Below are 13,126 nucleotides of genomic sequence, written 5' to 3'. Positions count from 1 at the left end.
AATATTGCGTTATTCAATGTTCAAACAAGCCACTCAGCTTTGGTGACGAGACACTCTGACAGAGCTCAGAGATTTGACCTTTTGAAAGTCTACAGCGTGTGCAAAGACACCTCCCTCCGTTCATATGATTACTAGAGCCAGCACTACAAGTATATGGTCTGTAGGTATTGGCAATCAATGTAGCAAACTGGTTCATCTGGTATAACTGGGAAGTTAACTTGGACCAGGCCCACCTCTTCTACCAACTTCCACTCAGCGAACCTCTCTTCTGGAGGAGGGAATTTAAGCCCAACAAATGCAGTAGACCTGGGTTCACAGACAGGTACACAGTGGAAAATATCAGGTTCTCAGTGTAGAATGAAACCAGCCGACTTGCCCCGGATCCCTGGCACATGGCCGATGAGTGAATAATTAACGATCCTGAGTGCATATTGATCAATGGAGTTGAGTTGATAGCTGGCATCAATATCAATCTTGATGCTTGGACACAATGGGCAGTCCAGTGTAATGCTGTAGCCATGTCTTGCACACATATTCAAACGGATGTTGAGAGGGAATACTACCAAAGGCACTCACAAGCCAAGGCTGGTCATAGTCATTTCCAACTGCCCACTGCCTTCCAGCTCCAAACTTCAATATGCTATGAAGCTCTGTGGTGATTTAGGAATGGCATGCGAAGTGTGATGCCTCGCAGCCTCGCCCTTCCAGTTGAGGACAGAAGGGTCACCAGCCTGCATGATGACCTCTATGAGCCTGCAGAATGCACAATCTCCCCCTTCTCCATACACAATCTGCAGGCTCACATCAAACATTCCCATCAGGGAATATGCCACATCTTTGACCCTTGTTGTCTTGCATCTTGCTGCCCACATCATCCATTTATCCATCTTGGACGGACTTGGACAGAACTTGCATTGTAGGTCATCATAAGGAATACCAGTAGCTCTCTCCAGAGTCTCCAATATTTCAGCCAGTTCCCGACACCTCAGGCTGGATAGCAATGGCCTACTGACCAGGAATTCATTGATGTCATCCTTGTCATCTTTGTCATTTCTATCGCCTGTCATGGGCACCCAGTACTTGTTGAAGAATTTGATTCGAGTGGGTGTGAGGAGCCCCCGCAACATCCAGCCCCTTTCAGTCCATTCATCCTCCATTATGTCCTTGATGGTTTCACTTTGTGCTAGATGGACAATGCAAACAGCCAAGTTTCCATACCATCTAAACATGGAGTGAATTGACTCATCAAGCTTGGTGCTGCTACTTTTGTTAATGCAGCAAGTATCTGACCATGCAAATTTCATATTGTACTCCTCGGCTTTTGCACAGAACTTCTTCAGTTTCTCATATCCTGGACCTGCTGCTGCGCCCACCTTGATTTCTTTGTAGGTTGGCTCCCCTTGGTTCAGCCATCAGTGAGATAGGATGGTGTATCTGACAGTATTGAAGGGTTGACCAAGGTGCTTTATATAAGACATCCTGAAGTGCTCCCTCACCTCATTGCGCTCAACAAATGTCATGTCTGTTAGACATATGAGGTGTATTGGGATATCGTTCATCGTATATCGGTCAAATTCGTCTATATTGCATTCCTCCAGCAAGATCATGACAGGTCACTACTAACTGCAATGGATTATGCAACACAATGGAGCACACAACAAAACTCACCAATGTGGAGAACAAGAGAATATGCGGTGATGTAATGTTGAAAAAGGTCCTTTCTCTCGAACTTGACCAGCTATGGATTATTAGGTGAGTCTTCAGTACCTCAATTGCGGCCAAATCTTCACTCACCCCAGGCTGATAATAGAATTGTTTAAAAATTGTATTGAGATGATAAAACCACAGTATGAGAACCTGTTTCATCAGCCGAAAATATCAGCTCCTCATTATCTGCAACATATTTGAAACTCTACTTCAACTTGAGGCTTCCTGGTGGTAAAATAGAAAGGTGTGTTCTCAGTGAAAACGGTCTACAATATTTTGACACTGCCATAGAGGGTGGCCAAGGCTCGAGGCTATGGCCACATTGACCAAGCTTCTATTCAGATGCTGTGCAAACCCGGGCAAAGTTCCGTCGCAAATTTGCAATGTTTCTAAGTATTGGCTACAGTTTGTTCATGACCATCTCATGAGTCATGCTTTTTGCAGTGATTTTTGTGACATACCATTACCATTTGTAACAAATAATTACGTTTTGACAATCTGACATACTGATGTTCTGCTCCCTGGAGGTGTCAATAAGTATCAAGGCATGAATGCCTGCATTGCCATGGTAGTGTTTGACAGGTACTCTTGGTGGCTGATCAGCAGACATGATGATAAAATTAGTCAGGACAACCTGTGCAGCTTACCGGAAACTTTATCCCCACCTTCAGTAAGTCCATCTCAACAGTGCTCAACACCATCAAGCTCACCAGAATGACAGAAGAAGCAATCATGCCAGGCAATACACCTATTCAGATGTATGAAGATCATGAAGAAAGCATACTATCAGTAGCAGTCTTCTCTGATGGACAATGTATGGTCATGGGCTCGATAGACAGGACGCTTCATCTGTGGGACTTGAAGAGTGGTGTTGTGTTGAAGAAAATGGAGGGGCATGGCCACTGGGTGTGGGCTGTGGCTGTAACAGGAGATGGGCAATTGATAATAAGCGGTGATGACAGTGGAAATATCATCACCTGGGATGGTGACACAGGGGAATCTCTCACACAAGCCATCCAAGCCCACAACAAACTGATCTACTTGCTGGACTTTTCTCCAAATGGCCCTGTTCTGGCGACTGGTTCATTGGACGAAATGATGAAGCTGTGGAGGACAGAGATGTGGATGCAGCTGCAACTTGAATGAATTATTTATTGTGGTAATATTGTCCTCTGCATTTAGTATTCGCCTTCTGGTGAGCACCTAGCTATCGCAACAAAACATGATATCTAAATATGGAATCCAAGCACAATAGAACACTTTGCAACCTTTGAGGGACAGGCACAGTTCTGTTCAACAATAATTTTAAACTCCTCACTGGTGTGGACGCCTGATGGTGCAGGTGTTACAATCATGTATACCCCTGTCTCATTTTCTTCTTTACTTGTGTATTACATCATGACCACGCCTCGTTGTGCCATCAGTAGACCAGTCTCCCATTATATCTGTATTACATCACAATCGCTGCTGCCATCACTAGATGACTCATCCTTATCTCTGACTCGTCTTGATGACGAATACGTACCTACCCTAAAGTAGGCTACATCTATATAAACTCAGCCCTGTACTTAGCAGATCTTCACTTTAATCTACTAGGTTTTCACCTGAACTATCCTTCGCTTAGGACCTCCAATCCTAAGTCGTCTGATAACTGATATTCAAGTCAGAGACACTCTCTCCGACTTGTCTTAAGAAACCTTACATTCGTGAGGTCTTGATTCAACTGCAGACGTTACTCTTATCAAGTATCTGTCGTTGCGCCTATCCTAGTTCGCCGTAACAAAAGATTAAAGTCACCCACCAACCCTCTCCATCAGAGAGGTTACAGATTTCAGAAGAGATTCAGAGAGAGAACTAAATGTTCCCCTGAAACAGAAACATCACTTGACCAGACGTTCAGGATGTCCACCACCAACACCCCAGAATTGAAAGCCGGAGCTCCGTCCACTTATGATGGAAGCCCTCAGCAGGCTCTATGATGGTTGTATGCGATTAAGGCGTACTTTGCGCTTAACACTACAATCTACAACACCAACAAGAAGAAGGTTATCACCACTCTCGCATATATGACAGAAGATAGTGCTATGGGATGGGCACTCACTTTCTACACCGAAGTCGACAACTCCACTGCTAAATCCTATGGAACCTTCGCAAACTTTGAAACCAAGTTCAAAGAAGCCTTCGTGCCAGCCAATGCCATTGGCACCGCCATGAATAAACTCCGAATGTTGAGACAGACGAGCGACCTCACCTCCTATGTCGCCAGCTTTAAGACTCTTGCTGCACAAGCCTGTGTTAAGCAAGACGCCGTCCTGATCACGTTCTTCAATGACGGATTAAAGAGGGGAATCGTCAACTCTGTCTATCAGATGGAAACCATCCCTGTAGACTTTGACAAGTACGTTGCTGCAGTCATCAGACTTGACAGCAATTACCAAAGAGGCGCTGCATACCGATCAAATCATCGGACCGCCACTAGACCAATGGGACAATGTTATGTACCCAGACCATCCATTGACCGACACGATCCGAATGCCATGGAAGTAGACCGGCTCACTGAAGCCGAAAGAAGTGACCATATGAAGAAGGGACTATGCTTCATGTGTCACCAGAAGGGACACCTGACCAGAGCATGCCCACAGAAGAAGATTCCTGTTTGCTGAGAAGAAATGAGCGACAGCAAAGATGAAGATACAATGATCCATCGCCTTGCCGAGGATTTTTGATGTGGAAGACTGGATTGATGTCAGTATCTTCTGATGTACCTATCAGACTTGTACAAAGTATTGGAATCAGAAAGGCACTTCGCGTTCCCATTTCCCTTATTTCCAAAACTCGTCTGAAAACCGTCGAAACAACAGCTGTTGTTGACTCCAGCACCGCTGGAACCTTTATTTCAGAAGAATTTGTCAAAACTCATGGAATTCATATGCACAAACTATCGAAACCATTCCGGGTTACTACTGCGGATGGAAGTTATGCGAAAGGGGGCGCTATCACCCGATATTGCGTCCTTATTGTCAAAATAGACGAACAATCTATGATTGGGAAGTTCAATATCGCGCAGCTTGGCCGGTGTGATCAGATCTTACTAGGGATCCCTTGGCTACGTGCTATGGACCCGGTAATCTGATGGAAAGTGGAAATGCTAGAACTCCCCAAAACGGAGAAAAGTGACCAGATTGAAGAAGAAGTTGATAACGAGCGAAAGAAGAATGGACTCCCTCCTCTCTTCTGAAAATCGGAAAAGACGGGTCAGAAAATGAACCTGGTTCCAGTTGTAGTGCTGCCAAAGGCGCCTCCTGGATCAGTTACACCGCCCAGAGAACCAATGCCCCAAGCTACTATCGAAGAAGTTCCTGACGAAGAAGTCCCATTAGCGCTGCCTAACTTGGACCCCATCCCTGACAACAATGACAACTCTTTTGACATGAAAGATGATGTATGGACAATGGATTATGCACCACCCGTATGCGAAATTTCTACCTACCATCTAGAAGATGACGAATTCTTGATCAAATATCCTGTTGACACCTCCAAGCTCCAGGTAATCACCAACGTCTCGCTGGACACCCCTCTAACCAAGGATGGTACCAGTATTGCGGAATTACGACCCACGGTTACACCCCTATCACGGCCCGCTGAATACATTAAAACCAGTAACAAAGCACAACAGTTTGCACTAGCCGCTGGACTTGAACAAAAGAAGAAATCATTTGAAGAACTCGTTCCCTCCTACCTTCATGATTTCGCCGACATCTTCGCGAAAGACGGCCTAAATCAGCTACCACCAGAATGACCTGGTATAGACCACTGAATCGAAACTAAACCCAGTTTCATTCCCAAAACATCCAAAGTGTACCCATTATTGGAAGTAGAATGGACAGCGGTCAAAGCCTTCATTGATGAAAACGTAAAAAAGGGATTCATTTCTGAGTCAAAGTCGCCTCAGGCAAGTGGATTCTTTTTTGTAGGAAAGAAAAGCGGAGATCTTCGTCCCTGTCAAGACTACTGGTACATTAACGAATGGACGGTTAAGAACGCTTACCCACTTCTGTTACCACTCTCTCTGGTCGCTTGGTTACATGGTGCCAAGTACTTCATGAAGATGGACATTCGTTCGGGGTATAACAATATCTGCATTCACCCAGAAGATCGATGGAAAGCCGCCTTCACCACGGAGTATGGTCTTTTCGAACCAAACATCATGTTTTTTGGCCTTTGCAACTCCCCTGCTACTTTCCAGGCGTATATGAATAGAACGTTTCAACAGGAGATCAACGAAGGATGGCTTGTCATATACATGGATGATATTCTGATCTTCTCTAATGAACTCGCCTCCCACCATGAATGAACTCAGCACATCCTTGAAAGAATTCAACAGGAGAAACTCTTTCTCAAACCCGAGAAGTGTACATTTGACGCTCAAGAAGTGGAATACCTCGGAATGATCATCCGCCCTGGGTGTGTGGCAATGGATGATGCCAAAACCAATGGCATTCGGGATTGGCCTGTTCCCACAACCGTAAAGGAAGTCCAGTCGTTTTTGGGATTCTGCAATTTCTATCGCAATTTCATTTCCCATTATTCCAACATCACAAGGCCCTTAATTGACCTTACCAAGAAGGACGTCAAATTCCTTTGGTCAGAACGTTGCATGTCTGCCTTTTCCACTCTAAAAGAATGCTTCCTGAAGCAACCGGTCCTTCAGAACCCAGATCCCAGCAGACAGTTTGCAGTCGCTACCAACACATCTCTCATTGCTATGGGAGCAGTGTTGCTCCAAACCGATGATAACAGTGTTTACCACCCATGTGGATATTTGTCACAGACTCTGAATCCTGCAGAACGAAACTACCAGATTTTTGATTGTGAACTCCTCGTGGTTATCCGAGCCCTAACTGAATGGCGCCATTACCTGGAAGGCAACCCTCATTCTGTCGTTGTCTTCATGGACCATAAAATCTACTGTATTTTAGAACAGCTCAGAAGTTAACCCGCCAACAAGCCTGATGGCAATTGATCTTGTCATGTTATGATATCGAACTCCACCATGTTGCTGGAACTAAGCTTGTCGCCCCCGATGCTCTCTCTCGCCGCCCTGACCATGGCTCAGATTCCTCGGAAGATAATGTCAATGAAACACTCCTCCCCGATTCCATGTTCATCTGACTTCTTGATGTTGAACTCATGACCACACTTGCAAACCCTGACCCTTCCGACCCCGACCCCATCTTCGCCGCTGCTTCTGATGTGTTGGATGGCCGTTCCCTTCCTCCAATGAAATCCGCCCTCGTAGATTGGGCAATTAGGGACAATATTCTCTACTATAAGGACTGCGCTTACGTCCGCCCCGCCGGACGGCGCCTTATTTTGGAACAATGTCATGATCACCCCACTGCCAGTCACCCTGGGCGTTTTAAGACCAAAGAACTAGTCAAACGGGACTTCTGGTGGCCCTCTATGGGCACATATATCCATAAATACGTGGAAGGCTGTGCACTTTGTCAGCAGATGAAGTCAGACACTCACCCTACGACCCCCCCCCTTATCCTGATCCCGTCTGTTGCTGCAGCTCCCTTCACCCAGGTCTCTGTTGATCTCATTACCAACCTTCCCCCGTGCGCCGGTTTTGATTCTGTCATGGTCATGGTCAACCATGGGCTTATGAAGGGGGTAATTCTTATCCCATGCACTAAAACCATCACTTCCGAAGGAGTTGCCAAGAAATTCTTCAAATATGTCTACCGCCGATTTGGCTTGCACGAGAAGGTCATTTCTGATCGTGGACCACAATTCGTATCTAAATTCTCACAAGCCCTCGCCAAGCTCCTGAAGTACAACATAGCCACATCTACCGCTTATCACCCCCAGACTGATGGCCAAACGGAACGACTCAACCAGGAGCTCAAAACGTACCTTCGAATCTATTGTCGGAATCACCCTGAAGATTGGGTAGAGCACCTCCCTATGGCAGAATTTGTACATAATCATCGAAAACATGACTCTCGCAACGTGTCACCATTCTTTCTAATGATGGGATATGAACCATGAGCCCTCCCTCATATGCTTCCTGACTCTACGGTTCCCGCAGCAGAAGACAGACTCCGCTCTCTCCAGAAGTCTAGAGAAGAAGCACTCTCTTGTCATAACCTTGCTATGCAACAAATGGCAGAATGAACTCATGGACAGAAGTATCATCCATGGAAAATAGGAGATAAGGTTTGGTTATCTGGAAAGAACCTAATCACACAATTACCATCACAGAAACTTGCACCCAAACGATACGGCCCCTTCCTGATCACTGCCGTTCTCTCCCCTATCACGTTCACACTCCAACTACCTCCCCAATGGAAAGTTCACCCCACGTTCCACGCTTCTGAACTATCGTCCTATCATGAAACAGAAATTCACGGCCTGAATTTCCATAACCCACCTCCTGACATCATCGATAATGAAGAAGAATATGAAATTGATGCGATCTTATCGCACAAAGGAACGGGTAAATGAAGACGCTATCTCTTATCCTGGAAAGGATACTCCTCCACCAGCAATGAATGGGTTCCTGAAGAAAATCTTAGCAATGCTTCCGACATCCTTGCTGCCTATAAAAAGGCCCATAGGTTGTAAACTTCCAAACAATGTCCCATCTCGAATGACTATGCCTCTGCATATTACGCATTGAAGAACTTACCACTGCTATGAACACTGTTGCTGAAGGAAACGCCCACCCATTAACCCTCCTTGACTATCAGAACATTACCACCGCCAATCTCGCCCGCCACTCACCAACTCCATTAGAATCACCACCAGTTTCTGATTCTACCCTCACAGACTATTTCTCAGTCATTGACCAGGTAGAAACGAGCGCTCTATTTGAGTCCACTATTACCTCCCAGCAATACGCTATAGAGATAGATTGCCTCCTTGGAGAATGAGGGGCAATATCCAGTGGTCTTATCATCAGGATCATTAGGGACGCTAGTCTTATCGATCGTACTGCCAACCTCCTAGATGATGAATGCCACAAAACTATTTTTCACCATCTTCATATACACATTCGAAACACTGCAATCCGTCTCCTGCCTGACGATACTAGAGAAGCTATCCGAGAAGCCATCCATATCGTCACTGAGCGCATTGCCCTCGACCCAGTCGCACGTCCACCATCCCCCCACGTCACCATTCCTATCCTGCCACCAACTCTTACAACAACTACCGTTGAGCATCAGGGTGATAATATCCCTCCTATTGCTGTACTCAATGTACCAGATTCTCCTTCTCCTGCCCCCATCGCGTGTACTACGCATAGACTCCCACTTAAATGGAGATCCTCCCACATCACTGCCAAACGAGCAGCTTCCGTCTCCCTGTCCAAAACAACGCTTAAGCGATCTAGATCGCCCTCTCCCCCAAACCAATCCTCCTCCGTCACAATTGTAAAAATGCCGCCGGCCGACAACATCGTATGTCGTAACTGCCATATCACCGGGCATCGTCACAAGAACTGTCCTGCATACTATTGCCGAGTCTGTAAGGAGTATGCACCTGGCCATTTGTCGGTCTTTTGCAAAGAGTTGAAAGGAGAAGCAGTCATTCCCCTGGTATGGACTGACGTCGGTTTCTATGATGCTCTTGCCCGATGGGAGATTGAGCAGGATGCTCTCTACCACACCGCCAAGTTAGATGGCCCGCTCTCTATCACTGAAGAACAGAACGACTTGCTCGACTCTAACTACGACGCTGACCCCATTTACTGGGCCAACCAGGATAACTGAAGTCGGTGACTTCATTCCTAAATGAGGGGTAATGTTACAATCATGTATACCCCTGTCTCATTTTCTTCTTTACTTGTGTATTATGTCATGACCACGCCTCGTTGCACCATCAGTAGACCAGTCTCCCATTATATCTGTATTACATCACGATTGCCGCTGCCGTTGCTAGATGACTCATCCTTATCTCTGACTCGTCTCGATGATGTATCCTTATCTCTGACTCGTCTTGATGACGAATACATACCTACCCTAAAGTAGGCTATGTCTATATAAACTCAGCCCTGTACTTAGCAGATCTTCACTTTAATCTACTAGGTTTTCACCTGAACTATCCTTCGCTTAGGACCTCCAATCCTAAGTCATCTGATAACCGATATTCAAGTCAGAGACACTCTCTCCGACTTGTCTTAAGAAACCTTACATTCATGAGGTCTTGATTCAACTGCAGACGTTACTCTTATCGAGTATCTGTCATTGCGCCTATCCTAGTTTGCCGTAACAGCAGGACTTCTCTCAGGAGGCAATAATTATGATCCCACCATACGTGAGTGGGATACATCCACCTGGAGGCCAGTCGGTGACCCCTGGAAGGGCCATACTGACAGGATCAGAGCCATTGCCGTGAACTCCACTGGTACCCTTGTTGCCTCCACATCTATTGATCACTACATCCACCTCTGGCAGCTCTCAGACCAACAGACCACTGCCATATTCAAACATCCTAATTGGGTGAACTGCCTCGCCTTCTCCACAGATGGCAAGGAAATCTTCAGTGGAGGTTGGGATAAGAAGATCTCAAAGTGGGCAGTGCCCAAGGATGTTCTGCCTCATGCCAACGTACATTTCCACTCAACTTATCTAATGCAACATAACCATGCATCATGCAGATCTTTGCTACAAATGCAACAGCACACAATGCAGCACTCCTCAATGTGCAAAAGGTACAGCAGAGTATTTTGTTTTCTAGCCAATACTCATCAATGCGCAGGCCATCGACCTCAATCCTTCATCTTACCGTGGATACCAGTTGGAGCATGAGGCATTTTATGGCACACAACTTTATGGTAAAGCAATCACGGCCTTCAAGATCATGCTCTCCAAATTGGAAAATGCTCCAAACAGCACACACATGAAGTGAGCTCTGAATAACACATGCATAAATGTGTTTAACTCTCTCCAGAACTGCGCCAGCACTATCTCAGTCAATCCAAAGCAGAGAGTGCTATTCGAATGGTTATTCATGCTCAATTCAACAACTGTCCGCTTCATGTACTTGACACCACCAGGCTATTGTGTGATCGAGAGGCACAGATGAGGATCTTCAAAACAAGTACAGAGTACAGTGAACTTTTGTTATTTAAAATGAAATATCTGGATCTCAAAACAAAGCATGTTGAAGAAATGGTAGGCATGTATCTTAGCTGTGCCATGCTTTCACACAGGTGGGAAGAGAAGGAGCCACTGCTACATGACATCCAGGACAAGGAGATCTATGACTTGGATGCACCTGTTGGAGTCGTGAAGTTGCAGTCATTCTGCAAGGTTGCTCGCCATGCAGGGTGTCATTGGGCTTGGAGCGATACATGTTGCATCGACAAGACTAACAATGCTGAGCTCCAAGAATCACTCAACTCCATGTTTGTATGGTATCACCATTTGGTACTTACCATCGTCTACCTGTCGGATGTTCCGCCTTGGTCAAAGGCTGGTGCCCTGGCAAAGAGTGCTTGGAACATGCAAGGATGGACCATGGGAGAATTTCTGGCTCCCAGAGTCATTTTCTTTTATCAGCAGGATTGGACCTTATATCTCAACAATCGCTCTCTCAACCACAAGGAATCCGTCGTGATCATGCAGGAGCTGGGAGATGCGGTGGGCATAGATCCACAGGCCATTGTTGCCTTTTGTCCAGGAATGACAGGCGCCTGAGAGAAACCTCAATGGTCGTTGACGTGTGTCACCATGTTGCAGGAAGACATTGCATACTCATTATTCGGTATTTTCGGTGTGCACCTACCTATCATTTATGGTGAGAAGAAGCAAAATGCTCTCGGGAGGCTCTTGCAGGAGCTTGTGGCCCACTCAGGCAACATCTCTGCCCTGGATTGGATTGGAATGCCATCTGAGTTTAATAGCTGTCTTCCGGCCAATATCACTTCTTATAGTGCTTCACCACCCATATTGTCATCTCTGCCCGAAGATGAGATGGAGACATCAGTGTCCTTCCTGCAAAAGGTCATGACCGTAGAGCTAGCTTCAGAATTCTATGCCTTGCTTGACCAGCTGAGTGCTCCTCATTTCGCAAACTGCAGACTGCATCTGCCTTGCATTACATTCCCTGTCACAGCAATGAAGTGGAGGCATGGTCAAGGCCAGAAGACATCTTTCATGTACGAAGTCAAGGCAAAAGGGCTTCATGACCTGCTGATCACTACAGAAGACAAGCCAAATCACTTCTTACGGGCGAAGCTCACCCGGCAGACCTTGCTGCTTGTTCGTCTGTGGATGTGTTGCTCTCTTGAACTACCTGACTTTAAAAATGATATGCAGAGCATGACAAACTTGTCCAAGGTCGGGTCTTCATTATATAGTATCCCCCCAGAGTCTCGGTCACAAGCACTGCGATTCATTCCTCACATTGGACAGCCTTTCAGCTCATTCCTCGATTCACTTCACAACTCTCCTGGAGACAAGGAGGCGGTTTATTCCAAGTTGCATTTGCAAGCATTGCGGTTGATTGTGCGCCTTGGACAACCTTTCAGCGCATTTTTACTGGTGCAGCAGCCCAGTGGAGAGTACAAGAGAATCACGTCAGATCACTATATCATTGCACGAGTCCAAAGCATGGTGTCCATTCGCAGCATGATGGACGTTAGAATGCTGGAGATACTGTAGATATATGAACCAAGATCACTGTTTACAGCAGTTCACAAAACTAATGGCACTGGTGTGTTGTGGGAAAATCACGATTGAGATTTGGGACTTAGTTTTTTTTTACCATTCTGTGTTACATAATGCCACATTGTGTCCCAATAATTGATTTTATATCTGTACTGTGCTATACCATGTTCCTCATAAATCATACAATGGCCAAGGCATTCAAGAGTGCCGAATTTGTAGACAACACTGATACAGATATCATGGAACTGTCCTCAAGCCTCTCCGAATCAGATTCAGATGAGAGCTTGGGGTCTACAGCCATTGCAGAACAAGCACTTTCGGCACGAGACAGTATCAACTGTGAGCTAGATGCTGTGGGCCGGCCACCACCAGAGGCTTCTGTACCAGCTATAGCTATACCCCCAGCTCAGCAGCAGCGGAAAAAAGGACAAATGAGTGCATATATCAGGTTTCTTCTGGAAAATGATTGAGTTTGTCTGACTATATGCTCTAGAAAATGCAGCAAAGCAGCATCAGGCCACAGTAGCTGATGAGCCACCCCTACCTGAGTCTCTCATCGTCATGTACAACATCTCGATCTTTGTTCTAGAAAGTGTAAGTAACCCTTCTGACGTAATGAACCTTCTATGACGTGGCCAGCAATGACTCCGTCAATAGACATAGCTGCAACAGCTGTCAGCCACCTTCCTCACACAAAAACACCTCTCATGCTGGCATGTTTGCACTTCTTTGCCCGGCCA

At 45.9% G+C, this 13,126-nt stretch overlaps 2 protein-coding genes across 2 annotated transcripts; one reads left to right on the top strand and one right to left on the bottom strand.

Annotated features, from left to right (window-relative positions):
* Positions 1–632: 632 nt before the first annotated feature.
* Positions 633–1,352, bottom strand: BJ212DRAFT_1272771 (uncharacterized protein; the record flags this gene model as incomplete). The annotated part of the gene is made up of 2 exons (XM_041331039.1): positions 633–947; positions 1,014–1,352. Coding segments are annotated over 2 exons (654 nt in total), but the record flags the coding sequence as incomplete, so codon positions are not given.
* A 9,523-nt stretch (positions 1,353–10,875) lies between these two features.
* BJ212DRAFT_1300030 (uncharacterized protein) lies at positions 10,876–12,380 on the top strand (the record flags this gene model as incomplete). The annotated part of the gene is made up of 3 exons (XM_041332952.1): positions 10,876–10,889; positions 10,928–11,357; positions 11,457–12,380. 3 exons carry the CDS (start codon positions 10,876–10,878, stop codon positions 12,378–12,380), a joined length of 1,368 nt encoding a protein of 455 aa, XP_041192458.1.
* Positions 12,381–13,126: the final 746 nt, after the last annotated feature.

Source organism: Suillus subaureus, assembly GCF_016647635.1.
Source record: "Suillus subaureus strain MN1 chromosome Unknown BJ212scaffold_18, whole genome shotgun sequence".
In the NCBI taxonomy this organism is placed as follows: Eukaryota; Fungi; Basidiomycota; class Agaricomycetes; order Boletales; family Suillaceae; genus Suillus; species Suillus subaureus.
Note: the sequence above shows the minus strand (reverse complement) of the source record. Positions and strands in the feature narration are given on the sequence as shown.